At 39.2% G+C, this 27,925-nt stretch overlaps 1 protein-coding gene across 1 annotated transcript; it reads left to right on the top strand.

Moving 5' to 3' along the window:
• Positions 1 to 1,922: 1,922 nt before the first annotated feature.
• On the top strand, positions 1,923 to 27,461 carry LOC138032237 (neurogenic locus notch homolog protein 2-like). Its single transcript, XM_068879866.1, has 19 exons — positions 1,923 to 4,425; positions 6,581 to 6,679; positions 6,923 to 7,033; positions 7,938 to 8,054; positions 8,455 to 8,568; positions 9,005 to 9,115; positions 10,150 to 10,257; positions 11,147 to 11,299; positions 12,041 to 12,136; positions 12,600 to 12,716; positions 14,134 to 14,250; positions 15,993 to 16,103; positions 16,456 to 16,575; positions 17,114 to 17,242; positions 18,776 to 18,889; positions 20,380 to 20,496; positions 22,095 to 22,196; positions 23,447 to 23,551; positions 25,720 to 27,461. Exons 1-19 carry the CDS (start codon positions 4,011 to 4,013, stop codon positions 26,916 to 26,918), a joined length of 3,555 nt encoding a protein of 1,184 aa, XP_068735967.1. The 5' UTR covers positions 1,923 to 4,010; the 3' UTR covers positions 26,919 to 27,461.
• Positions 27,462 to 27,925: the final 464 nt, after the last annotated feature.

Below are 27,925 nucleotides of genomic sequence, written 5' to 3'. Positions count from 1 at the left end.
TTGGGCTCACCTTTAGTAGAGGGAAGGCTAGCTGAATTTCTCCAGTGACAGCGTGTTCAGCCGACTTGGATGCCAAACTACATGGGCTGCAAAGGAGTTCTCTAAACAGTCATTAAGTGATGGCACCTGGGAATGGGACTTTGCGAGACAATCATAGAATATCCGTCTCTTCTTGGCCTCCACCTGGTCTCCGATCAGTTCTTTATGGCAAATGTAATGAATGACTTCTTCAGGGGCTCGGGAATGGTGGTTCCAAGCCGCCTCAATCTCCTGGGAGCTTAAGCAACGGCGACGGCGACGGCGACGGCAACGAGAGCATCGTCTTAAAATATAAATTCACTTTATTGTAATCATTTCGTGACTATTTCAACCTTTTTAATATGACAAGGGTGTGGGTTGTTCCTCAAAAATGACACTGGTCGGAACGACGGTTAATTTAGAGAAGAAAACGAAAATTTATCCTCAAGGGCTTCATAAAACCTCAAACTTGGCTATTTCACGTTGTTGTTTTGCTGACGACGGCAAAGAAATGGACAAATGTGAAAAACGCACGTGGAGGGTGTGAAAAGCTATTGTTTTTGCCCACTAATTATGCAAATGTGTGACATTCTCGTTGCCTTCGCGGTTGTCGTTAACCAAGAACTTGGTCTCGGAAAAATGTTCATGACTCAAGTTAGTTTAGAGTGCTTCTGAGTTCTCCAGAGCCCTCCGTCACTCCTCCTGAGTGGTGGACAAAATAGATTTCCCGCCAATGACCCATCCCAACATATTAAGTACTATGCAGCATAGGACTACTGGCTTGGTTGACTTGATCCTTTCGATGCTGCCCCCCGCAGCACATCTAATTTAAAAAGATTCTTCGGTTTGGCAAGTACGTCAAAACTGTTTTCTCCACACTCGTACAACAGCATACGTTGTAGCTCTCAAAGTACTGGGGACGGTTGCTCGAGGTCTGGTTAGTGCTAACCGTTGGTTAAGAGGTATCAAAACCTATAGGCTTCCATGGTATTTAAAGTAGTTAGCGCTAACCATGCTTCGAGCAATCCGGGCCTGTACGATAAAGTTGTGCAACAAATCTCTTCTAGGTTTTCAATGGCCCAATGTTCAGTTCAGTCCGGAGTTGAGCACAAATACATGACGTGCCTGCTCCACTATCAGGGATCACTGGAAAGCTTGCATTCCATTAACTTTGGCTGCAAAGTTTGAATGCAGCATCATCTGGAAATAAGTGTAAAATGGCGCCCGAATCGGCCTTAAAAGTATTAAGGCGTTCAATGTACACATGCCTGCTTGGGAAAATCTCCCTGGGCACCAAATGAAGGTGTCACATTAAAGGTGCCGACCCTTGCCACTTACCACAATTCTTTCCAATCCCACTCCCTAGAGACAAATTTTATTTGTTATGTCCAGAAATGCGCCTAATAAGATGCATGCCCCTTTAAGGACGGTGCCTACTATTGTTATTTCACATACATTCTGCGCATCTCGACATACTCGGGTTTCCTATGGGTGTTGCTTATTAATACGGAGATATTTTTGCGTGGTTTAAAACTATGCGGAGAAAGCAGAACTCAGCAAGTGCTCTTGGTATCCAAAAAGAAAATTCAGTGATGGTAACCATGCGTTTTCAGAGATGATAAAGCTTCAATTAAAAATTTGGAAAAGAACGCTATACATTGCTTTGTACTTTACATCCTTTTACAAATACTGTTGATTGAGTTTCTTTGAAAAATTCTTGGTTACCCCCAATAGTTTCCTTTTGGATTTCAATAACTCTTGTTAAGATCTGCTTTTCTCGCATATTCCTAAACCAGGAAAAAATACCTTTGAATTTCTACATATTTCCAACAATAAGGTAAGGTGAAAGTGCCACTACATTATATTAAGTCAATATGTTCAAAATAATACAATGCAATAAAATTTGCAACGATAGAAGCGAGATAAGTCGGGAAATAGCCATCCATAAAGCTCTAAAAATCTGTCCGTCATTACTCGGACGGCATCGGAGAAGCCTGCGATTATTTTGTAAGCGGTCTTCACGCAAGACTTGGCTCGTGACGTCATACGCGCATCGCTTCGGGGCGTTTGACAAAGCGAACAAGTCGATCAAGGAGTAATGTATATGATATCAGCAAAAAGCAACTCGACGATTCCTCACATCTCATAGATGGCATGGGAAATTAGCCGCGTTTATTTTGTGCGTTGCGCGTATGACGTCAGACCTCAGGCGATCCAGCTAGACCCAACCCCTTTCCTCGCTCACGGTCATTTGCCGTTCGAGTAATGGCGGACAGCGAAAACCGAAAAACTACGTTACAATAATCATACTTGCCGTTGGAATTTTGAGATAAAAATTGGCATGATACCAATTTAGTACGTCTATTTCAAAATCTAAAGAAAAAAGGACATGCAAAATTTTCATCGTAGTGGCACTTTAAGGGCTAATTAACAATTATTCCATGAGCTCGCGTTGGATACGAGATGGTAAATACGCACCTCGTTGGCTATTACCAATCTCGTAATCAACCTTCGGTTTTGCTAAATTTTATTTCAGTTTAAGAAACAACCGGAAAGTGATTTTATGCTGAGCGATATTGGCCGAATTAATTTCCATATAAGGTCAAACGCAGGTATAATGGCTGGTAACCGAGGTCCTAATGCAGCTTTTTTCCCTTACTTTATCCGTATTGTCTGTATTCCCAGATAAGAGTGATATTGAAATTGAGGAGAGTGACCAAGGCGACACTTCGTGACGCTAATTGCATCCGCGTGCATATAATTAATTAGGGACTTTTCTGGACATATGTGAAAGTTTCTGTAGTTGACAATCATAGAATGGTGTATGGTCAGCCAGTCATTATCCTTTTCACTCAGGACACCTGTTTATTCATTTTACAAGATCGTATTCGCAATTCAGTCAACTCTCGACAAACAAACACAAATCAAAAGCTCTAAACAGAAGTTCAAAGGCGCAAGGGCTCGTCATCTATTACAACTCATTGCCCTGCTTTCTCTACTGCAAGGCCTTAATACGTAATTCGATTCGTAGTCTGGAATGTCCAGCACATGTTCCTTTCCTCGAATAAATTTTGTTAGTTAACACAACATGAATTTTTAATGTATGTTAATGTCTATTTGTTTTCTATCCGTGGAACTTTGAAGACTTTCTGACTCCAAAAAGCTGAAAAAATTGGCATTTATATATCCTTAAAGGTGCCTTTCCAATGATACCAAGTACCACTTACCCTTAAGGAAATTGATCAACTGATCAATTGAGTTAAGAAAAACCACTTGTAGTAAATCAGTTGTTTCGATGATCCATCTCGTAATTCAGCGTTCAACTTGGTGTGTCTGCTGTTGAAACGTTTACTAAAAAGAGCAAACTTCTACTGCCATAAATAGTATACTTTGTCTACTAAGCCGAATCTCGTTGCTTCAAGAAGAAAGTAAGTACATTGAATAACTTTGACACAATATTTGCATAGGGAATCGAAGGTGTTTGTACTAATTATTCTTTAGTGTGCGAAGTTTGGGGTTTTACCTTTGCATAACTGAGACCTCTGCCAGCTTATCTTTTTTTTCCCGTTTGGATGTTGACAAATGCAACGTGAAAAAATGTCGTTTTCGAAACGTTAAATATACCTGTATTATCAACCCACAGCACAATGGAACACGTTCTTTTTATTGACCGACGTTTGGTTAAATCCAAAGGAACGACGCTCAAACCTTTTATTGGAATATTTCAATGATCTCAACCGTTGGTTATCAAATGCCTGGTTCAAGCAAAAATTTAAGAGAGATAAATACAAACCTATAAAAAGGGAGTCAAAGTTTTGTCAAATGATGTTGCAACAGAATACAGTGTCCCCTTTTCATTTTAATAGTCGACAAATCCGACACCGTTCCACCTGTTACGAAATCAATATTTCAAAAGTTTTGACCAACGAAATTATCGTATTCATTAATGGGTCGATTATCTTTTCTTCTAAATCTCATTGAAATCGTTAGTAATGTTTCCGTTAAAACTCTTAAATGTTTATCAAGTGTTTTGTTTATGTAACAACTTTGGCCGACTCGTTCAAGGAATGCACTATAATTCAAATCTCAAGAACACAGCAAACATTATTACGACTGAAATTCGCAAAGTCAGTGCCAGAGATGTGAAAGATGGTTTAGTGACTGAGGAATCGTATTCAGCTGCAAATGCCACAAGACAGGGGATAATGAAGGACTTAACTGGCAACAGAAGGCAATTTTCGATTCTCCCAAATCAGGCAATACCAGTACACGGGCCACTTCACCATGTTCATTTTGTACCCAAGCCGTATCCCGTGGAGTCAATTCGATTTGTTCCTAAACCTCTACCGGTTGCATACCCTGTGCCAGCACAAGTCCACGTCTCACATCTTCATCTGCGACCCAAGTGTAAGTAACCAATTTTCTGTAATTTGATTTTACACTTCGTTCATTTATAATGCCAGGCCAAGGTTATGGTTCACTTCGGTAGTGCACAGTGAAATAACTCAAGTATGTCGTGGCCATAACATTGCTCATGTGAAGTGTTCCCGAAATTCACTCATTTTACCTGTGGCCCGTTTTCCTTCTACATTTCAACATGATCCTGGATCGATTCATCTAAAAAACTAACACTCTAGACTAAACCTCTCTTTAATATGTTTCACTTGTAACATTCTAGAAATACTTTGCCATTATTTCAATAAGAGGGCAATCATTTGAATGGTTTTTGAAAACTTTTTTTTAAGAACAAACATGTGTCCGAGTAAAGTGTTTATATTTAAGACTTGAGATGAGGAGGACGCAGTTATTAACAACCTCTAATTTCATTGGATCCCTTTAGGACGCAGCTCTATTGCTTTTAGAGTTAAGGTCCATTGTTGCTTTTGTATCGTTCTTTGTGTCCATTGTTTTCTGAACGAATCCCGAGAACCGTTGTAATAGCTTCCTACTGACCCGATGGTTGATGTTGAAATAAAAGAATACATCCTCAATGTAACACAAAGAGCACTTCGCTCACCATATAGACCTTATTCCAAAATGGCCGTCATTTAAATGTTCTTTTGTTTTTATTCAAATTAGCCCTTGATGCCTCGTTCTTGAGCTGAAAATTCAAAAGAATATTTTCAATGCCTTGAACGAGGCATCAAGGTCTAATTTGAATGAAAACAAAAGAATATCTAAATGGCGGCCATTTTGGAATAAGGTGTATGTTCAGTTGGCAAAGCGAAATAACTCGACATCACCTCAGACAACCGTGAGCGTGAAGAGGAAACAAACAGAACACGGAAAAAGTTACACAGTCGTTTTGATAGGTATTTGGTGATTTAGGTAAGCTATTGTATTTTTTTAGTTACTGGCTCTTTTACACATTTTGTCTATTTGGTACTATTTGCACGACTTCAGGTCACTTCAGTGAAGTTACTGATACCAGTATGACTTCAAGTCAATTTAACTGTCGCAGTCGTGAGAGCACTCGCCTCCCACCGATATGACCCGAGTTCAATTCCCGGGGAACAGGGCGTCACATGTGGGTTGAGTTTGTTGGTTCTCTACTGTGCCCTCGCCTTTTCCCCTTCCCTTGGTCCTTTGCGCGCGCTCTTGTTCCTCGGAAAATAAGAGAGACGTCTGGGAACGAGGCAGACTCTGCTCCGTGTACTCTGGATTTCCCCTCCTCAAAATCCAGCCAACGATTTGATTTCTGTACAGCGTCCTCTAAATACACGAGACAAGTTCATTAAAAGCTGTGGTTACACACACCTTGCGTTTGCGGCCTTCTGGAGGGTAAATGGTTTGGGTTTGGTTCAGCTCAGGTTTCGTATTACCCTTGGGGATGCGGTTACACAGTGAAAGACTTCCCTCAGGGTAAAATATAATTAGATATGTTGTGAGTCACGCTGCTCCTCATGGCGCTCAAACGCCTACTCCGCAGTATAGTACGGCTTTTCCAGATGTCAAAGCGCCAAGGTAAAATATAAGTACAGATATAGTATGTCTACGTAAGGCAACTTCCAATAGCAATCGCTGTGGTTACACGCACCTTCGGTTTGGGGCCTTCAGGAGGGTAATTGGCTTGGGTTTGGTTCAGCTCCGGGGATGCGGTTACGCAGTAAAAGACTCCCCTCGGGGTAAAATATAATTAGATATGAGTTCACTGACCTTGCAAATTAGTTGTGCTTTATGATTGGCCAAGCCACCTCAGGGAGCAGATAAATCTTACTTTTTAGTTCAGGAACTGTCATGGGAATTTCTTTTGTTCTTTTTGATGTATCCATGGAAATAACCCTGGGACAGTTTCGGTCTAGGGAAAGCGGTTACACACAAAAACGGCCTTTCCCGTGTGCAAACGCTATATACCCATGGGTAAAAGGGCTAGTGTAACCACAGCTATATTAAAGTTCCATGCTGCTGGTCACTTTAACGTGACCGAAAAAAAAAAGCTTGTCCACAATGATTGCAAGACAGGTCACGGTTTTCATTTTAAACTTTATAAGATTTACATGATATGAGCGTTTGTGAAGATAAAAGTTATGTGTAAATTCAGATTTCTTTTTCTTTGGTTAAGATCATCTGAATCCGTGTCAGAATGGTGGAATATACGTGCAACTTCATCAAGACTATTTTTGTATTTGCCCAAGAGAATATCGAGGCAAAAACTGTGAAGGTAAGCCAACTGGAGTGCTGTGACAGCATACGGAATTTTGTGGCCTTATCATGGCCTTTCACTTCTGAGTCACGTGAATGAAGACTCACGAAACTAGAAGTCGCGTGGCATGTCTACGTCTCCAACATAACCTCCGCGAATCCATAAAAATAAAAATTCTTTCCCATTTGTGCATATGGCAAAAGCTTACATAAAACTCCACTCTTTTAAATAATTTTCTTTGATATGTTGACATTTTACCAGATAGGAACTACTGTGCATCTAATCCCTGCAAAAACGGAGCCACATGTACGGAAATTCCCGGTGCGTTTAAATGCAAATGTCCTCTTGGGTTTTTGGGAGCTGTTTGTGAAGGTATGTCATCGAACAAGATCAGAAACCCACAAGGGTTGAAACGTGTAACGGCCCCTTGTGTGCTGGGAAACAAGCTTCTGAATATGCAATTTGCTAAGTACCATATTTGGATCAACAAGGGCGAGGGGTTTCCAAATATGGTACTTAGCACTGAAACATTCAACCAATCAGTTGGCACTGAATATTCGGAAGCTGTGAACGCACGTTACACGTTTCAACCCTTATGGGTTTCTGACAAGATGGAATTAAGCATCGTTAAACCTAAATAGATTGTTTGTTAGTTGGTGCTAAGAAATGAGCATTGGCTGTAGCATTGTGTGTACTATATCATTGGTACATTACATCCACTAATTCATACTTTATTTCGACCCGTAGCATAGTATAAGGTTTTTACGATAATTTCTCTAAGATCATTCTCAAATTAGATACCTTTTGTCCTCGTTGTGCATATTTAATATTATAACTACGTAGTTAGTGTAGATAATTCCATTATTTCGAGTTCAATTTGGAATCAACAAGCACGAGTAAATTTTTTCAAAGAAAAAGAAGAAAATACGGGCTCGTGCAATTTGTGTCAGCGATTATTCAGTTCAAATTTCACGAGAAAAATCATGTCATTACTTATTAATAATATTTATGAGGACATTTTCCTGACATTGTCGTAATTAAGCAGAAGCAATGCACGCGTGTCACGCAGTCACGTGAAAATTGCACCATCCAAGGCTCACATTTGATTGGGTATCTGCGAATTTGTTTGATCGTCGACCAGTCAGAATGCTTGGTTTGTTTCCCCTTTTTGCACTGAATTACCTATTTCTACCCTGTTACCTGAAGGAATTTTTTCCATTTATATTATTATTATTATCATCATTATTAAATAAGATTTATACTTCGCTTTTAACAGAGCCCAATCCCTGTCATCCAAATCCGTGCAAGAATGGGGGGATGTGCACACGGTCGAAATCGGGGGAGAAATTCTCCTGTGTTTGTCAAGAGGGATTCAAAGGCAAACAGTGCGACTGTAAGTAATACCAAGAATTGATTGTGCCTCTCAGATCTTACGGACAAACAAACAAACAAACAAACAACCCCTATAATCATTGTTCGGTTGTTGAATCTAGTAGTTTGTACACCTGTTTTCCATAAGTAATTTACTTGCTGTTCATTGATTGATTGATTGATTGATCGATCAACCGGCATATTGATGTATTGGTCCACTGGATGACTGACTGAAATGGGTTTATCAGCTGGGCTGATATGGTAAATTGACCACCGTAGAGAAATGTGAATGCTAACGTTTCGAGCGTTACCCCTTCGTTTAGAGCAAATTGACTTACTTAGCGACGTACTGAAGGACTGACGGTTTGCATGACTGACTGGTAGATTGATTGATGTTTTTTTCTCACACATTTTTTTTTCAGCCATCAATAAGTGTGATCCAAATCCTTGCAAGGGTGGTGCAACTTGTCAGCAGTTGGGTAATGATAAGTTTGTGTGCCTCTGTCCACCATCTCTCAAGGGAACTTTATGCACAGGTATTTGACTGCTTCCCACCACTTAAGCAATGGAGGACGTTTTCCTTATTTCCATAGCCTCATCTAAACAGGAGGGGGAGTTGGGAGAATTCGCATCTCTTCCGAAAGAAATGTGAAAAAGTGTAAGAACTCGGGGGAGTTGGGAGAATTTTCGACAGTTATGCAAACCCGAGGGGGAGTCGAGAACAGCATACATTGCTTTGTGTTTTAAAGCTTTCCACAAATATTATTTATGAATTATCTTTGAAAAATGCGTGGTTACCCCCAATTTTCTTTTTGGATTTCAATAACACTTGTTAAGATCTACAGTTCCTGGGCAATCATAAACCGGGGCAAAAATATCTTTAATTAGTAGGCACCGTCCTTAAGCCAGGTTCAGTTGACCGTGAGTTGTCCGAATTTTATGCTCTTACGCTCTTTTTTACATTTTCATCAGATGCAAAACAATGTTACGTCAACCCCTGCCTCCATGCTGGTACTTGTCATGAAGATGGGTTTGGTTATAACTGCACTTGCAGGCTGGGATTCACTGGAAATAATTGCGAAAGTAAGTATTCGGTAAAGAATTGCTGTCATCTGTCATGCGCAGTGCCATTTTTTCTATTTTTCCTTTCTTTTAAAGTTCGAGAAGGGTAAATTTTACTAACTTTGGTCCTGTAGCACTTACTCATTAACAGAGATATATTTTTATTTCAAATTTTAGACTTACCAGAGTGAAATAAACGTTTGTTTTAGTTATCTTTGGATTGGAAGTAACAATCAGAGTCTTTACATAATTGTAGTAAAAGAAGGACTACTTCTAAAACTATCATCATAAAACCGTTTTATTCTGTTTAATTTCTCTCACATTTGCTTTATATACATGGCAAATTTCTGCAACATGATTGGCTGAGAGAAATGCAGTTTTTAGGTAACAGAGTTCAAGGTTAATTCGGTGCAAAAAGAGGTAACAAACAAAGCATTTTGATTGCTCAGTGATTAAGAAACTCACCAATAGCCAATCAATTGCGAGCAAAATTTAGCTGCGTGATTCTTCATACATGATACGTATTTGTTGCCTCTACATGATTATGTTGAGTTATTTCGAAATTGTTTGTCATGTTTATTATTAATAAGTGATCACATAAATTTTCTCGCCTGTGCAATTTGGAATAAACAAGGACGAGTAATTTTTTTGAAAGACTACAAATGGGCCACTTTGGAAAGTACCATAATTCTCTTTGTTTGTCCGGTTTTCCCCCCAAATTTTGCATAAGCATTTTTTTTGGGGACTTACAATGGTCCCAAGAGAAAATAAAAACAATGCTTATGCAAAATTTGAGGGGACAAACAAAGAATATTATGGTATTTTCCGATGTGATCTTCGAACTCGCCGTATGGGTGCTTTGAAAATATTTAATTGTGCGTATTTATTCCAAACTGCACTTGAAATCATGTGGTTACCTATACTAATATTGTGGCTAATTGATTTCGTGACCAAGATACCAGAAGAAAAGTGTTGAAAATTAATCGGGAAAGACGCAAGCCACGAGGTGTTGGAAATGAATTAAACTTACGTAGTTATGACTGAATGTCTTTCAGGTCACGTGTGTCATCCGAATCCTTGCTTTCATGGAGGACACTGCCGAGTTTTTTATGGTCATTCTAAATGTTATTGCCCCCCAGTTTTCAGAGGAGATAGATGTGAGAGTAAGAGTGCACGAAATGTTTATTTGTTCAGGACTATACCCGCCGGACAGTGCTTAACTTCAGTAAACGTTTGTCTTGGAAATATATATATATATATATATATATATATATATATATATATATATATATATATATATATATATATATATATTAGAGGCTTGTGGTGATAAATAAGTTGCAAGGGAATTTGAAAATGATCAAGATGTCAGCCTCGGAGCCAATGTTTCTCCATTCCCTTTTATTTTCTTCAATCTTTCTGGGTTTAGTATTAGAGCTACATATTATTCAAAGACAACTTGAATCTCCTTGAAAACAAAACGAAGCTCAGTTGACAGTTATGGAATAAAAGCACTGTGTTACTGCACGACCACACGTACGCCAAGACGGCCCATTTTTATCTTTTCTTGGTACTTACAGTGGTCCCAAGAAAAACTGAAAACAATGCTTATGCAAAAAATTTGGGGGGACAAACAAAGAGTATCGTGGTATTTTTGATATTGGCTAATTGCTTGTTCTTCTAAGCCATCGCCTTTTGAGCTGAAACGTGAGGGCACTTTTTTCCCTTGCAACTTAAGATCGAATGTGACTGGAAATGCTTAATGATCCCTTGTGTCAGGAACTCTGCTATTTTGCCTTCAGCTCGTAGCTTGGCATAAAAAGAAATCGTCTTTTGTTGAAATTTTAATAGATCTTTCTAATCTCACTGCGATCTGCCATTTTCAAAAGAATATGTACACCGAATTAAGATCAGTAGGTCTAACAAAACCAAAGATGCAACAGAATGATGTTTTGGCCGCTATTTAGAACAGTGGTCTGCAGGGAGTAATCTCATGCATATGATAAGTAAATAAAAAGCCACTTCATTAATCTCCAATTTTATTGTTTCCAGTTCCTCACCCTTGTTCCACTCATCCGTGCCTGAACGGTGGTCTCTGCATCGACTCGTACAGTGGCTACAATTCTTACCCTTGGAAATGGAATCAAGGTTTTTTGCATTATCTTTGTCTCTGCCAAGCCGGTTTTACTGGATCAAACTGTGAAGGTATTGAGGAGGCGATATTTTTTCAATGTTGATGTGGGAAGTGCTCCTTTCCAGGAGTTGATCCTACCACCTTTCTATTATTAGTTCCGAAACTCTACCACTGAGCTACAGAGGGTTTTCGCTCATGTGACTAGCAGCCATGTTTTCTTACTAAAACAAACGGAAGAATTTTCGTAAAATTTTCGCCGTTTTGGTTATTGAGTTCCATTGATGTGAACTCCAGACCCTGCGGAATAACCTACTTGAGGTGGAATAACGTTTTCTCGTTTTTACTCCTTTGTTGCGAATAAATTTACACGCAAATTGTTCTCTTGAACGAAGTAAAATCTTCCAGGTTACACCTCAAAACATGTCCTAAATAGTATCTCTTGTTCGTTTAGAACCTTACAAATAGAGCGGTTTTTAATTGGGTTTCGTAAAACAAAGTAATTACTTCCACCATGAATTACAGCAGGTGCAAACAGGGTAATGAACCAATCCAAATTTGTAGCTATTCTATGTAACTTGCTCAAAGCGCGGGAAAAATCGCGCGTGCAAGTAGTGATTGATCTCACTGGTTGATAAACTGGCGCGAGATTTTTAAACCAATCACTAGGCGCAGCGGTGCAATCGCGTAATTACTTTCGATAGTCATTTGAAAACTGCTCTAAACGTACTAAACTTTTTATGGAAATGAAGGTCATGTTGACTCGCTATGAGTAGAAATGTAAAACTGATGGATGGGGTCTTTTTTTTTCCCAGTGGACATCTGTAAGAAGTGTGATGTAAATGCCAAGTGTCTTAACGATACATGCATCTGCGTAGAAGGGTATTATGGAGATGGATTTACGTGTCATAGTAAGTCAAAGATCTTCAATATCTTGACCTTCACCTTATGCCAGGTGTTGATGAAGTATCAATAATTTGTACTCTTAACTTGCATTTCTGTGCTTCAAGTTGCCTAGACTCCCTCTTTACCCTGTCATTTGAAAGTAAATAATATTGAAATCATCTGAAACATTTAAATATTTAGAGTCAAACATTCAAAATACGCGTGTGGCCTTCCAAAGGGAAGAGAAGGAAATAAATTGTTTTAACTTACTCATTTTATTGTAACCACACGCCCCTTTGTGGAAATCAGCTTTTAGGGATAATTATTAAGTTGACGGGGAAAGCGTGTATAAATAAAGTTTTACTTTTACTTCACTTTACTTTGTTAAAAACGTTGAGGCATACATATCATCCTCCTAATTTTTCCTTTGCAACCGGGGCTTTTGATGGTATGGTGAAACGTTAATTATAATACCATTTTCTTTTAAAGAAATACCTCATCCCTGTCATCCCAATCCTTGCAAAAATGGAGCAAAGTGCAAAGAAATGGAAGGTGGTGAGTACGACTGCGAGTGCCCGCCAGGAACCAGCGGTAAACACTGTGAAGGTAGGATTGGTTTGGTAACTCTTCACTGTTTCTCTGTGTCGAAATATGACAGTGGAAGCTCTGGTCATGTTATACCGTGTTCCGCTTTCCCCGATTAAGTAAAAGACGTGAAAAAATATTATGAGCAATGTACCAAGACAAGTCTGCGCATTGCTACTTCGTTTAATTTTGGCTTCAAATATTTTTTTATCCTAAAATGCCAATTATTAGCTTTGTGACCACAGGTTTGATATTAGTACTACACTTGCATTACTATTCTAAATTACAGTCGACTTCCGTTAACTCGAACCTTCAAGGGAAATTGAAAAATTAAGGTTGGAGTCATGGGAAGTAAGAAGTTTTCAGGAACCTTTTATGAAGATACAGGCATTGAAGTTAAATGTACCCTAAACCAACGAAACCCTAACGAAACCTGAACTGGACTGACACGTTTTGTGCAATGCATAAAAGGACACAGACTATAGGGCTGCTTCAAAATAATGAAATGTTTTGGACTGCAGTACACTGTACACTGTTTGTTTTGACTTGTCACGAACTGACAGACGTTGTTCGAGTTATCGAGGGTAAAAATATACAGAGAATGACCTGAAGGGAAACGAAATGTATTTCGAGTTGGCGGGAGATTCGAGTTATTGTGAGTCGACTGTATCATCATCATCATCATCATCATCATCGTCATCATCATCATCATCTTTATTGAACCTACGTCCAGAAATGGATATAATTCGATGCATTCCGCAGTTTGATCTCCAACATGAAGTGTTCCTTTACGTCTTACCAATTTCTATCTATAAGGTAAGTTATTTTTTGGTCACGGTAAATGCAACTGTGTCTCTTCACTTGACGACCGTAGTTTATTATTGTTTTCCTTTTGTATAGCTATTTATGTTTATGTTTGTTTTGTAATTGTATTGTAACTGTTTAGAGCAGTTTTCAAATGGCTGTCGAAAGTAGTTACGCGATTGCAATTGCTACGCTTCGTGGTTGGTTTAAAAATCTCGCGCAAGTTTATCAACCACTGAGAAGGAAAACCAATCGCGACTTGCACGATTGTTAATTATTGCTATGAATTTGGATTGGTTCATTGCGCAGTTTGCACCTGCTGTGATTGGTCGAAGTAATTACTTTGGTGAGTGTTTTACGACACTCAATTGAAAAACGCTCTATGCCTTTTGTACTGTGTATTTGTACTGGTGTTTTTGCCAAAAGATACAAACAAATTGGAAATATTTAAAAACCGGTTCCCGTCGTTCTACAAAGATGTTTTTTTCCACATTTCGAGATGGTCACCATCTTACAATAAAGAGTTGCATATTTCGCCTGTTTTCTGATAAAGTCCAAAAAACAAGCTCTACAGTTTTTAGGAACGACGTATAGTAACTCGGTGAAACCATAATTATTGAATTTGTTATTTTAGAGAAGGATGCTTGTGTCCCCAATCCTTGTGCAAACAATGGAAAATGCATGCAATCTCCTGATGGCGGATATCGATGCACGTGTGAAAATGGATATACTGGTGTAAATTGCGACTTGGGTGAGTAAAACTAATTCTCTGGCACCTTTTAAGGACGATGCCTACCAATTCAAAGATGTTTTTCCGTGGTTAATAATAATAATAATAATAATAATAATAATAATAATAATAATAATAATAATAATAATAATAATAATAATAATAATAATAATAATAATAATAATAATAATAATAATAATGATAATAATACAAAGGCTTCGTAGCAGCACGAAATAGAATATTGCTCTGATGAACCACACGATGTTTTTGAAGTTCATTTTTAATTAAGACAATTCATGTTTCGAATGAGACATCATTCAACGTCAATTGTACAGTAACAAATAAAGTGAAAATATGCAATAAATAGTGTAACAAAGTGAGATATTAACGAGAATAATTAAGGATGAACGCGCGAACCAAAAAAAAAAGGGAAACGACACTGTGTAAAAATTGATTCCAGAAGTCTTCATCGCAGTTACAAACTTATTCATTGAGTTTACTTTGCAAATGTAAAAGTTTTGTATGCTCCAGAAAAGCGGATGATCTCATTAGCTACGATGCCTATGCTGTGGTGGTTTCCTAACTCTCCAGAACCTTTTGAGCTATCGTGCAAGTATCTACAACCGTGGTCAAAAGTTGTTGGAAAGGTGGCGTGCATCACTTCGCTTCACACCTAATTCGATTATTCCAACTATAGGCTATACTATTTGGAAAATGCAATGCTCTTGTGCCCCCTCCCCCATATACCGCGCACCGGTGGCTCAGTTGGTTGAGCACCGGGTTGTCACGAGGGAGGTCGTGAGTTCAATTCCGGCCGGGCCAACACTCGGGGTCTTTGAATAACTGTGGAGGAGAAAGTGCTGCCTTTGTAATGACATCTGCAATTGGTTAGACTCTCTAGTCTTCTCGGATAAGGACGATAAACCGTAGGCCCCGTCTCACAACCTTTCAATGTTCATAATCCTGTGGGACGTAAAAGAACCCACACAATATCCACAAAGAGTAGGGCATGTAGTTCCCGGTGTTGTGTTCTGTCTTCTGTGGTATATCATGGTTGGGAGGGTAAATGCTCGGAGATATATACTAGCCACATTAAGCTTCTCTAAAATCCGAGGGTAAATAAACATATATGATATGATATGATATGATATATGATATTCAATGTTGGAGTTCTTCCTGCAAGAAAAGTCATCGAAATTGATAAGGGGGCGGGGGGTTATCTCTAAAGTGATGCTACCTTTCCAACACTTTTGTCCATGATTGAAGGTTTCAAACAATTATAGGAAAATGTTTTGTGGCTTCTTGATTGGCAATAGCCACCTCATTCTCGTGATCTATGCTCAAACTTCACGATCGCTTTTCCCAGTTCCAATATTGATTAATCAATCAGTTATTTTATTATAATAGTGTCAAGTCGTTCTAGCTTGCTGCTCGTGAACTGTGTATTGTGTACCTACATTGTACTTACAAAGGATCAAAAAGCCCCTTCAGGTGCTTCATAAAATGCAGCTCTGACAGTTGTCACTGAGTAAGTCACTTAAATTTATAGTTCTCTTACGTTTTTGAAGATTTTCTAGGTCTGTGACATTCTCATTCTTTGCTCAGCTTAGACTGTATTGTTGGTCCTAAATAAGATTTTCTGATTCTTACACAAAACTTGAAAAGCTAATGCTACATTCTGGTGAACATTCACGCTTGGCTGTCCTTATCATTAAGAATTTGAGCCAAATGAGTGAAAGAAAAGGTTATCGTGTGTCTTTCAGTAATTGACGGATGCCTGGGTAATCCTTGTCAAAATGGTGCAACATGTCGTTTTGAAAATGGCAAAGTTCAGTGCCTCTGTAAAGGAAAGTTCACAGGACCAACATGTTCAGGTAATAAAATACATTGACACAGTATTCACACATTCAATTGGGCAGTTCAGGGTCAATGAAACACTACATCTGTGTATGGGGAACGGTTAATGCGAACTCATGCAGGGAAGAGGAAACCAGGACGTATCCAGGAAACAGTGCGGGAGAAACGTGTGAAGCCGGGAACAGTGTACTGGCGAGAAAAGTAAAGAAATTTTAAGCAAGGGTTTAACGCTGTGGCCCAGCCCGACTAATGAACCACGCATTAGTCAGATTTCAGAAAGAAATTTCTTAACCACTGAATTTCAAGCATTAGACAGGAATGAGCCTCTTTCTGCAAGTCTAACTGAAATCACTGTTTCATCCTTTTCAGAGTGTGGATGTCCCAAAGGCAATCCCACTGCAGACCCCCCTATCTTCGCACAGAAGTGTGATGCCGAAGGAGAGTGCTACTGTGAATCGGATATGAATCGAGTTAAAAATGGATGCGAAAGTAAGACAAGTGTTAATATTATCATTTTTAGTAGGTATAAACTGACCAGTAAGCGATTGTCTGTGCGTCACTTTGCTAGACTTGAACACGAAGACAATCCAATATAAAAGTCATTTTAGCATTTCAAATTTGCTCTAATCGTAACTCCTGGGCCCTGAATGTGAGAGCATCCTTTCCAGAATACATTGTCATTTTCTTTATCATTTCATTATCAATTTCGTCATTTCCTTTATTGGTTATATATCGCCTACATAGTCATCGTTACCATTATATACTAATAAACTACTGTCAGGAAAAGGCATTTATTTATTAGAATTCTTCGATGGTACGTAAGCTAGAATTCGTTAGTTAAGCCGACTATATTCCACACTACAGCCCAATAAATTTAAATCAGTTTGTAAATTACGGCTTTTTGTATTTTCCAGTTCGCGAGAGCTGGAAAAGCGCAGGCCGTAACTGACTGTGCTTCTTGGCAAAACGAGGTTGGTAAGAAGAATTCATTTAACGTATTCGATCAAATTCATGTTAAATCCACTAGGACTTGAGGACCCAAATCCCTGCCTCTCCAATCCATGTCAAAATGGAGGAACGTGCGTAACTATCAATGGAGGAAGCGCTTACTTATGTGAATGCCCGGAAGGATTCAAAGGAATCAACTGCGAACAAGGCAAGGATAAAGCTAAATTCTAGAAGTCATCTCTGCCTCGTTTGGTTTTTAGTCTTTGAATAGTTACCGGTCTTCTACAGGTGTGGTGAAGCAGGATTTAGAAAATTTCCGGTCTTAAATTTTTTGTTTTCACACACGTGACCGGCGGCTATGTTTTTTTAAACCGAAACCAAAGAGGTTGTCTGCATAAGAATAGAGTTCGGTTTCTGAGAGATTGGTTAAGGATATGAAAATGGCCTTGCATGAACATCATAGCCGAATCTTTCACGTTGCAGCTCAGTAAGTTAAGGCGATCATGTGCTAAGAAGAAAGTCGTCGGCTCGTTCTTAGGGTGGTAAACTATCTCAAGAAAAATTGCTGCTACAAATACGCGTCATGGGTTGTCCTTGCAAAGAACAGACCACAGTCAGTCGTAGCCTGGGACCAGGCTCCGCAGTTGGGGTTATAGAACGAAAAGGAAGTCCCTCGCTCGGCTCGCTTCGCTCGCCAATTTTTTTTTTGCGCTTTTTCTTTTCCCTCCCTAACCCCAACTGTGGACTCTGGTTCCAGGCTAATTCGGTCGTAAATTTGGCTTTATCAATGTATATCGTGTAACTATACGGAGAATGTGTTTTCTTTCAAAGTTTAACATCATATTCATGCTTCGTGATTTGCATTGGAAATCGAAATATAAGAAGGATCGATTTAGAAAACGTATTAAGAATAAAAAGTAACAACACTATCCGACGTTTCGGAGTCAGACTTGACCCCATTATCAAGGTTAAACTGTACTGGAAAAATTCGCAATTTAAATACAACGGGCGTTAGGTCAAAACAAAGACATGCAACCTTGATAATGGGGTCAAGTCTGACTCCGAAACGTCGGATAGTGTTGTTACTTTTTATTCTTAAATCGAAATATGCAAGAGAATATGGTTTAGTTGTAAGTTTTCTCAGGAACCGCATAATATTAGGGAGTTTAAGTAAGACGACGGCTACGGAAATGTCACAAAACCAGAAATTGGTTCTTGTTGCACATGCGTCCAATAAGCCATTTCCGAGTTCATGTCTGCCTCCTCCTCAAAGCGAGTCTAAGTGCGAAGTTTTTGTGATGGTAATTAGGTCTACTTTACATATAAATGAAAACTAATTTTCATGACAAAAACTTCGCACTTAGACTCGCTTTGAAGAGGAGGCAGACATGAACTCGGAAATGGCCTATTACGTCCATTTCTGGACATAAGTGGTTCATTTAAATTTCACCGTCATATATTTGAGCACAAATGCTCTACTCGTCAGAGAAACTACAAATCAACTTCTGACACAACAAATCAAAGCCTGTCAAATATTGTTTTGTAATGGGAGGAGAAAACCGTGGTACCCTCACGAGAAAAAACCTCCCGGAGCCAAGAAAAGAACCAACAAACTCAACCCACATTCAACTAAGACGAGTTCGCTCGTCGCTGTGCCAACCTTGCTTTTCAGGTGCACGGTAAAGAGCATAACTTTGCAAGCAATGCAGAAGACGTGCTGACTAGTATTTTGTTTTATTAGCCGTGTGTACTCCTGGTTATTGCCTCAATGGTGGAATTTGCAAACCTGTTAATAAGCAGCCAACGTGCATTTGCCAAGCAGGATACACTGGACCACGCTGCGGAAAGAAACCAAGTAAGTATTTGAATCAAGTTTTGTGGAAAAAGGTTTGCCTCTGACTCTTGATATTTTTCAACAGACGTCTGTTGTCAAGTACCAAGAGAATCAGATGCAAACCTTTTCCCACAGAACTTATGACGTCTCCTGACTACACTTTTTCCATTTTTAAACAAGTGTTTGAATTGTTTATTTCTTTTTTGCATCAGCCTCTGAATCTTCCATGTATATTATATCCTCCCTTAAGATCGCTATGGAAGGAACGTGTGATCTGCCTGATGGAACCAATTTCGTAACTTGAATCTTCCTTGATAGATATTATCCAAGGAAAACGAACAACGCCCTGTTGATTTTGGCTGAAATGATCATTTATTTCTAGCATGTTTTCTTTACTGAACGTTAAGTTTGTATTTAGTTCTTTTGGGTGGTTTCGCTTAACACTGCGGCAAAAATGCTGGATGAGTAAGTAAGGAACGTTTACTTCAGCCCCTGAGAGTTTTTAAAGCCTCAGTTGTGAAACCCGAGTCTCATTTTAATGAGGATTATGAATGGAACTGTCATCGCAATGATATTCATCTTGCACTCGCCTTGCAAGGGAGGCTGGTCGTGACCTTAAAGAAGTCCGGTCTGTTCTCCAATTTGTCGGAGCTCTCTCTTTTGGTTTTATAAACAACAACAATGTTCTTTGCATTTCACTTAGTAATTCTTATGACAGAGAATATATATTGCAATTAAATTTATGTTTAATCTTTTGCTACACCTGTATTTGTTAAAAATATATAATAATTTGTGAAGAAATTGCTAGAGCCAAAATGGATCAAGTAGGAAAGAGGAAAGCAATTCAGAGAGTGTGAGAGAAGCGCCACAGCGAAGAGAAAAGCATAAAGAACAAATAGTGCATACAGACTATAGTAAGAAAGATATTACTAGAACATATTGATATTAATATGGCTGCTAATATTAATATGTATGGTGGTCATTAGTACACTTTGGTGTACCACGACCCTTTTTACTTTTACCTAAATAAAGGTACAATGTAACGGATCTTTGCAGATTTGTAAGATGTTATGAAAGGCAACGGCGAGGTGCTGTAAACGCTCTCTCTTTAGAGAACAATCATGAGCAATTCCCGAGCAAACTTGAAAAATGCCGTGTCAGCTGGTGGCAATCAGGATTATAAAGCCAAGGGCATACTCGTTCATCGTGTCATTGGGAAAGCTTTTCGCCATCTCGTTCGCAACAGAATTGACCCTTGCTTGGTATCCCAAAAGAATGACACCGTATAGCCACTAGAAAGTTCAAGTGACTCCCTGTGATCTACCTGTTCGCATAGGTTAAGATAATGGCAATATTAATAGGTTGAGCAACTACTGAAAGATGTGATACCGTCGTAAGCTGCAGCAGGTGTTACGAACTGATGTAAGAATACAGTGTGCTCGGTCCGATGGACTGTAAAACGGATTTTGTTCCTTTGTTTACCTTTGTTTTTTTAAACGTGTTCTCTTTAGTCACGCCAAGCGATTATTGCCATCCAAACCCGTGTCTTAACGGTGGCTCCTGTGTTCAAGTCCAAGGTGGATATGACTGCCATTGTGATATTCAGTTCACTGGAGCACATTGCGAAGGTCAGTCAATCTGAGCACATATTTTGATTTCAAATGTTAAGAAATAACGTGCGTCCAATTGCGAGCTCAATTCCAAGTGCAAAGGCTTGTAAAGAAAACGTTTGCCTTTCACTGAAAAGGTTTCAACTTATCATGAACATTTCTCACTTGGAAAAAAAGTTTAAAGTCGGAAGTGACCTATTTTAAAGACTATTTGAGTTTTGTTCAGCTGTGAAGACACATAACAAATCAATCTGAGCCGGATAAAACCAAACCAACAGGAACGTGCATAAATGATAATAACAAAATAAAATAAAAGCGTCAATTGCCGGTTATTCATTCCAAGGAATAGACACCTGCATGTAATACACGAGTTCACGCTCTTGAATGCATCATGGGTAATCAGGGCAAGATGGAGAGAAATTCAAAGGTTTGTAAGGAAGTTTAAAACGATTAAAAGAGTTCAGGATATGCAATTTTGGGTTTTTTATTTTCTAAAACAGACGATATGCGCTTAAAGATCCGACAGAATAGATTTGGAGAGAATGGCTATTGTAGAAATTATTTTATTAAAAAGAGTTTCTGCCATTCCAAAGGCACAAAATTACAGAGAATGTGTGGAGACAAAAAAAAGCAATATTTAGGAATTCCAAAGAACAGATACCAAGTCTAGTTCTTCTCAGTTGTAAACATGAACTTATTTGTTGGGTTTATGAAGGCGAAAGTCTATAAACTAGAGTCATGTACAGAATATTTTGCTTTAAATTTCCATACAAACCTTTGAATTTCCTGCCATGTTGCCATGATTACCCATGATGCAATCAATTCGTCTATTGAGAACTGCACACACTTGAAAATGGTTGATCCAAGGAATTGAGCAGGTGTTTGTGCAAACTTCGTCAAATATAATCGTCCGAGTGACCATCATCTTAAGAAATGTTGTCAGTAAAAGCCGATATTAGGGACCTTAAATGCCCTACTCGTGTGTTTTACATTTGTGTACATTTCTATGCCGTCCTCGCCCTGAAAACGACGTGAATTGACCAAATAGACCATTTTCGAGTTCATGTCTGACTCCTGCTCAAAGCGACTCTAAGTGTGAAGTTTTTCTTATGGAAATTAGTTTTCATTCATATGAAGAACTAACTTAGACTCGCTTTGAAGAGGAGGCAGACATGAACTCGGAAATGGCTTGTTTGAAGGTATATGGAGGATGTGAGCACCTAATGATAACTTTCAGTTTTCTCTCTAAATATCCACACCGCTCTCACCAATTTCATTCCTGAGATACTGATACACACTAAAAATAAGACGAATCCAGTGGTTATTTTCCAAAGAAACTGTGATCGTCGGTGGGGAGTGAAACCCGGAAAATTGGTTTTATCAAATTAGTTGATAATTAATTAGTTAAATTAGTGAGATAATTAATTAATTAGTTGATTAGTCTTACGTCTTAAACATGAACCTCTGGCTCGGGCAACTGGGCAACCATGCCTCACGTATGACAATAAACTTGATTGATTGATAATGATAAATTAACTATCATGTAAGGGTCGTCAGAATACTGTGGGGCTGAGATGTGAAGCAAATTTGATTCTTTTTAACATCTTCGTTAACAGTTGACAAGTGTGCCAAGTGTGATGTTCACGCCATTTGCCTTCGAGGTCGCTGTAAATGTATCTCCGGTTACACGGGAACTGGTTATGAATGCATCAAAAAAGGTAACATTCTCCATATCTCGTAAGGGAAAGAATTTGTTCGAACGAGCAGATACAGAGTCCCTGTACAGTGATGAAAGCACTCGCCTTCCACCAATGTGGGTTGAGTTTGTTAGTTCTCAACTCTGCTCCGAAAGGATTTTCCCCGGATACTCCGGTTTCCCCTCTTCTCCAAAACATGACCCGCATTTAGTTTGATTTGTTCTGATTTCAGTTGATTTGTAGTCTGCCCACTTAGCAGAGCACTCGTGTTCGGCTAAATAACCTTTAAACTTAAGGACGGTGCCTACTATTGTTATTGCGCATACGTTTTGCGCATCTCAAGATACTCGGGTTTCCTATCGGTGATACTTACTAATTCTGGGATATTTTTGCGCGGTTTTAAACTATCCGGAGAAAGTAGATCTTAGTAAGTAATCTTGGTATCCAAAAAGAAAATTGGCGGTAACCATGCATTTTGAGTTGGCACTCAATTTCGGCCAATGAGGAGTGGCTTGCGGTTATTCAAATCGGAAATACAACAGGCGTTCTATTTTTATTATTTTCATTATTGTATTGGCACGTGCTCTCTTCTCATTTAATATTTCTCGTGAAAACAGTTATCATTTTTAAGTCGCTTAACGAAGTCTGCAAACAAACCACTTTCAGGAATGTTGCGCGAGTTAACGGCTGTCGTGAAAACTCAACCATTATAATGCAAATACCAGACACAAAGAACCTTAACCCCAGGAAATTTGAATTTCAATTGGTTCAACATTGAATTAGCCGATTAGGTCTATTGTTTCTTTTCCCGCAAAACTTGGTTTAAAAATATACGCTTTTCTGACACTGATGAGGAAAAACCTGATACCCGGTATTAGGGAGCTTAAATGCCCTGCTCGTGCGTTTTAAAGGGTTGCGTCTCTGTGCAACCTGTGTTGCCCGTTTCACTGGACCTTAAGAATGGAGCGTTTTCACTCACGTGACCAGCAGCCATATTGGATTACTGAAACCAAAGGAAGTATTTCCATAAAAATAAAGTTCAATTCCCGCAGGATTAGTTTGGTACACCATCATGGCGGCCATGTCTTTGTTTGGGAACACCAACATGGCCGCCGTGACGTCATGTGAAAAAGCTCCATAGTCCGTCTCTGTGTTTAAAAAAATGATTTCATATGTTTGCCGGAACTTTCACGCCGTAATCATATGCTTTTCCCAATATTTTTCGTCAATATTTATAAACGTACTTAACCGTTCGTGTTATCTCCCTCCAGCCCCTCGAAATCGCTGTCCGATAATTTGTCCCATCTACTCTACTTGCATCCATGGAGCCTGTCAGTGCATTCCGGGATATCAGATGCAGGGAAACAGTTGCACTCGTAAGTGATCAATTATAAATAAGACAAAAACAAAATGGTAGCTGCAATCGATCTTTCAAGATGTAGTGTATGTTCCTTATCGTAAAATGTTTAAGGTAGGAGCCTTTTTTTTTGCATTTCTTCGGATAAAATGTTTCATCCTGCACTACATTTGTCGGGGACATTGGAATTTTTGCATCCCAAATACTCAGTCCAAAAGCAAATTGCAAATCTTAAAAATGGGGGGGGGGGGGGGAAGGGAAGGGAGTGTCGGAATGAATCCTTCAATAATCTTAGGTTGAAACGTCAGAGACCAGTTTTGATGTTCAATAGTGATAATAATGGTAAAAATAATAATAATAATAATAATAATAATAATAATAATAATAATAATCATCGTCATTTATTAATCACTCCATTCGAGCTTTTCAGGTCAATAGAGATTAAATAAGTGACACTTTATGAACACTAAATAAATCTAACTTATCTTTCGCCTTATAGCGGTTTTCAGTTGAGTGTCGTAAAACAAATACCAAAGTAATTACTTCGACCAATCACAGCGTGTAATTCCTCAAAGAGTGGAAAAAATCGCTCGTGCAAGTTGCGGTTGAATTTGGCTTTCCTTTTTGATCGGTTGGTAAACTGGCGCGAGGGTTTTAAACCAACCACAAAGCGTAGCAATTGCAATCGAGTAATTACTTTCGACAGTCATTTGTACTCTGCTCTAAAAAGTTGTTGCGCAATCTATCACAACAACAAAAATTATTTTAAAATGTTCGATTAAAATTACATTAAATTTTTGAGATGATGATGAAAGTAATCGACATGCTGGTGGTTTTCTATGACAGCTCCTCATAAACTTGTTACCCAAAAGGCAGTTCCACATCCTGTTCCTTCACCCGCAGTACCGCCACCACCACCACCACCACCACCACCACCATCGCCTGGTTTCCCTGTGGTGTATAATGTACCCTATGGCAAGCGTAGCTATATGGGCGGCGAAGTCAAATCGAGTTCAAAGATTCATCGCCCGCCTGCATGAAATGTGTTTCATAGAGTAAGCTAGGACCATCAACTGTATTATCTGAAATGTTTTGTGTATTCATTATCCCAATGGTTTTTTTTTTGTTCCCTTTTAATATTGCTGTTGAATTAGTTTTGATTAACATACGTCTCCACATGGTGCAGGTGGTGGGTGGTGACAGTAGAAGCATGATCTGGGTTAAAGAACTTGGTTCATGATTCCCAGAAATGCAGGTAGTTAGATGCATGTCCAATTCTTATATCAAATTGTCCCTTAAAGTGTAAGCATTCGCTTCCTATTTCTAACAATAAGTTAAGTGTTAGAGTAAGCGTTGTTTTAGAACCGGTTAAATAACAACTATTCACCGAAATGGAGGTGGCTAGCACTAGCCACCGACACTGAGGTGAATAGTTGTTTTCGTATATACTAAAACAGTGAGACAATATAGCACAAAAAGATGATCTTAACTCTGAGTCATTATTCCTCCATCAATTACAATATTTTCGGGCGCAAATCCGGCGCTAGTTCGTCGGAGGTGAATAGCGAAGGATATCCAGAGTTTGAGCGCGCTTTGAACGCTATCCACTGTTTTAGTATATACTAAATGCAGTGGTTTATCTTTACTCGACGAAAACTGTTTATGGGACCTTTTGAGACTTCTAAGTGCTACTATGACCAAAAAAGTAATTTGTTAACTAAACACTAAGTGGCCCAAGTCATAAGCCTTGATTTCAAAAAGACACCTGTTTATTTGAAATGGAATTTTCTCAGCTAATGGTCCGTCATTACTAACTTTAAAATGACGTCAAAGACTCACTAGTGCGTGTATATACGGCTGAATTAATATGCTGCACGGGGGTTTCGGGATTTCAGACTTTTAGACTCGTGTTTTGCATATATAATAAACTACATTTACGTGCTTAGTAAATGACGTCACTTTCCCTATCTCCAACCTTTTGATTTCCAATCGGTCAATCGTGAGTAATGGCAGACCGAGAAATTAAACAGCCTTTGGATAAAAATCAAAGCTCAAGCACACTTTCAAAATCTGAAGAAAAAAAAGGAAATGACTTTTTTTATCATAGTAGTACTTTAAAATCGGCATGCATCTTTTTACTTGCCATTCTGGATGTACCTATAATAGTTTATGAACTGTGACCTACAGGTTTGACGGTATACGCTATACATAACGGTGACGACGAAGAAGAGGAAGAGGAGGAGGAAGAAGAAGAATTTAAACCATCTCCTCCAATTCCAAGCACGATACCACCCACGCTAATCCCACAGACGTCATCGACTATAACAGAACCGACAACTACTCCATTGCCACAACCATCACCAGCTCCAATTCCCACACGTCCTACACTACCACCACCACCAACATCGCGCCCATCGGTACCACCCACAACGTCTACCCCTGTTTCACATCCCCCGCCACCACCTCCAGCATCTGCACCTTTGCCAGTGCCTCCACCACCTCTTCCAGTGCCTCCACCGCCCGCTCCCGTCCCTCCACCACCTCTTCCTGTCCCCCCTCCTCCGCTTCCAGTCCCCTCACCAGCTCCTCCGTACCCACCTCCATTATCAGTGCCTCCCACCCCTTTGCCTCCAGCTACTGCTTCTCCCCCGCCTCCTGCAGCAGCACCGCCTCCCATGGTAGTGCCTCCGCCAGCTGCTGCTCCTCCCCCGGTTGGTTCCCCTCCCGGGGCTGCTCCGCCAGCCTCAGGAGGACATGGGCCTCCTTCAATGGATTATTCTTATTCTGATTACGTTGGAAATTCTTATACTCCTAGTTATCAGCCTTACAACAGACCAAACCAGCCATACCAGAGTAATTATGGACTGAATTACAATTATCAACCACCTCAAAATTGGCTCCAACATGGGCTGTATAATAGTCAAAACAATCAAAACGCTTACATCAGACCGTATAACAGGTCGTTTAACACGCCTTTGCAAAGGCTTTTATTCAACCGTGACCAGCCTCCCTATTACCGCCCATACCAGTTGCAGTATTATGGGCCCAACCTAAGTAACTATTACAAGCCTTATAACAGACTCACTAACAGCCCAAAACAATTGCCTTATTTGAGTGCCCAGAGAAGCTATTATGCCAGACCAAACGGGAGGTCTTATTACAAACCTTACGGCAATGCACCGCCCAAGAATCCCATTCAGGCGAACTATTATAGGCCTAATTACAGGGTAAGAAGTGGCCCAGAACATGAAAACTATCATAATACTATTCAGAGTTCTTTTCCAAGACGTAAGTCCCCCAGCAAATCTTACAAGAATGTCTCTAAAATAACTAACGAAAGAGCCAAGAAATTCGGGACAATACAAAGAACTAAGTCACGAGTTTAAAATAAGTGTTGCAAAAGGGAGCGAAATTTTATCCACTAACACTTTAAGTCTCAATTTTTCTTTTAAATCCGTTTTAATTTCAGGCTAGACTGAAGAAGAGAAAATTCTGGAGTTTTCCAACTCTAAATGCACCGCATCATTTATTAACCGACGACTAAAACCGTTGATTGTACTCTGAATTTAATGCACTATCAGAGCGCCGTTAAGATGCTTTTTAAGTGTTTAAAGTAACGAGAAGAATTTAAAATGTCATTTTAACTATTTAACTTTTGATTAAACATTAATTTTAAAGACATTAATTTAAATGGCTGTAAAATTTCAAAAAATGGTCAAGTACCAAGCGATAAATTGCAAGTAAAACACTTCCGCGCATGCGCATCAGTCGATACGTGGAGGCCAGTTCTCCGAAAAGAGGGCAACGTTGATGAATTACTGATTAATAAGTTCAACAACATTTCAGTTTTTTATAATACATAGTACTCTCAATTGTCCAAGATATCGATACGAGAATAAGTTGTAAAACAAATAAAGAATTGAATAAAATTACTTTGTAGATCTATTTTGGGTTGGGAAGTTTCCTACAGGTATTATACTTGTCCTTTTACTAATCATTTCCCGTTTCTGTGTCTGTTACTAAACAACCTTCCCCCCCCCCCCCCCACCACACCCATCCCTAATGCCCGTACTTTCACTTCCACTATCTTTGCGATGAGTACTGCGCTATGGTCTACTGTGGCAGCTGCTTCCCCAAGACAAGCGGGTTCTAATTCATTCCTCCCCGTCCCTTTGTAGACACCAGATGTAAGAATTTTTTATTATTGATTTACACAAATTATTTTATTTTGTTCGAAAATGAAATCCACTAGTTCTCAAAGAGAAAATCTTTCATCCAAGACTAATTCTTGTTCTTTACTCTTTTTGCGTTTTCCTTTCATATCAAATCTGAAAGTCACTTTTAGCATTTTATTGAAAATACTGTTAAACTATAACGTTCAATATGGTTGCCG

This window comes from Montipora capricornis, chromosome 14 (genome assembly GCF_036669925.1).
Source record: "Montipora capricornis isolate CH-2021 chromosome 14, ASM3666992v2, whole genome shotgun sequence".
Taxonomy (NCBI): domain Eukaryota; kingdom Metazoa; phylum Cnidaria; class Anthozoa; order Scleractinia; family Acroporidae; genus Montipora; species Montipora capricornis.
The sequence above is the reverse complement of the archived record's forward strand: the minus strand, read 5'-3'. Positions and strand labels throughout refer to the sequence as shown.

Bases quoted from the DNA above. Each gene is read 5' to 3' on its own strand.
- LOC138032237 (XM_068879866.1), top strand. From the start codon at position 4,011: ATGTTTCCGTTAAAACTCTTAAATGTTTATCAAGTGTTTTGTTTATGT. The intron at 18,890-20,379 runs GTAAGTATTTGA...TGTTCTCTTTAG, and splicing joins ACGCTGCGGAAAGAAACCAA to TCACGCCAAGCGATTATTGC. The intron at 23,552-25,719 runs GTAAGTGATCAA...TGTGACCTACAG, and splicing joins GCAGGGAAACAGTTGCACTC to GTTTGACGGTATACGCTATA.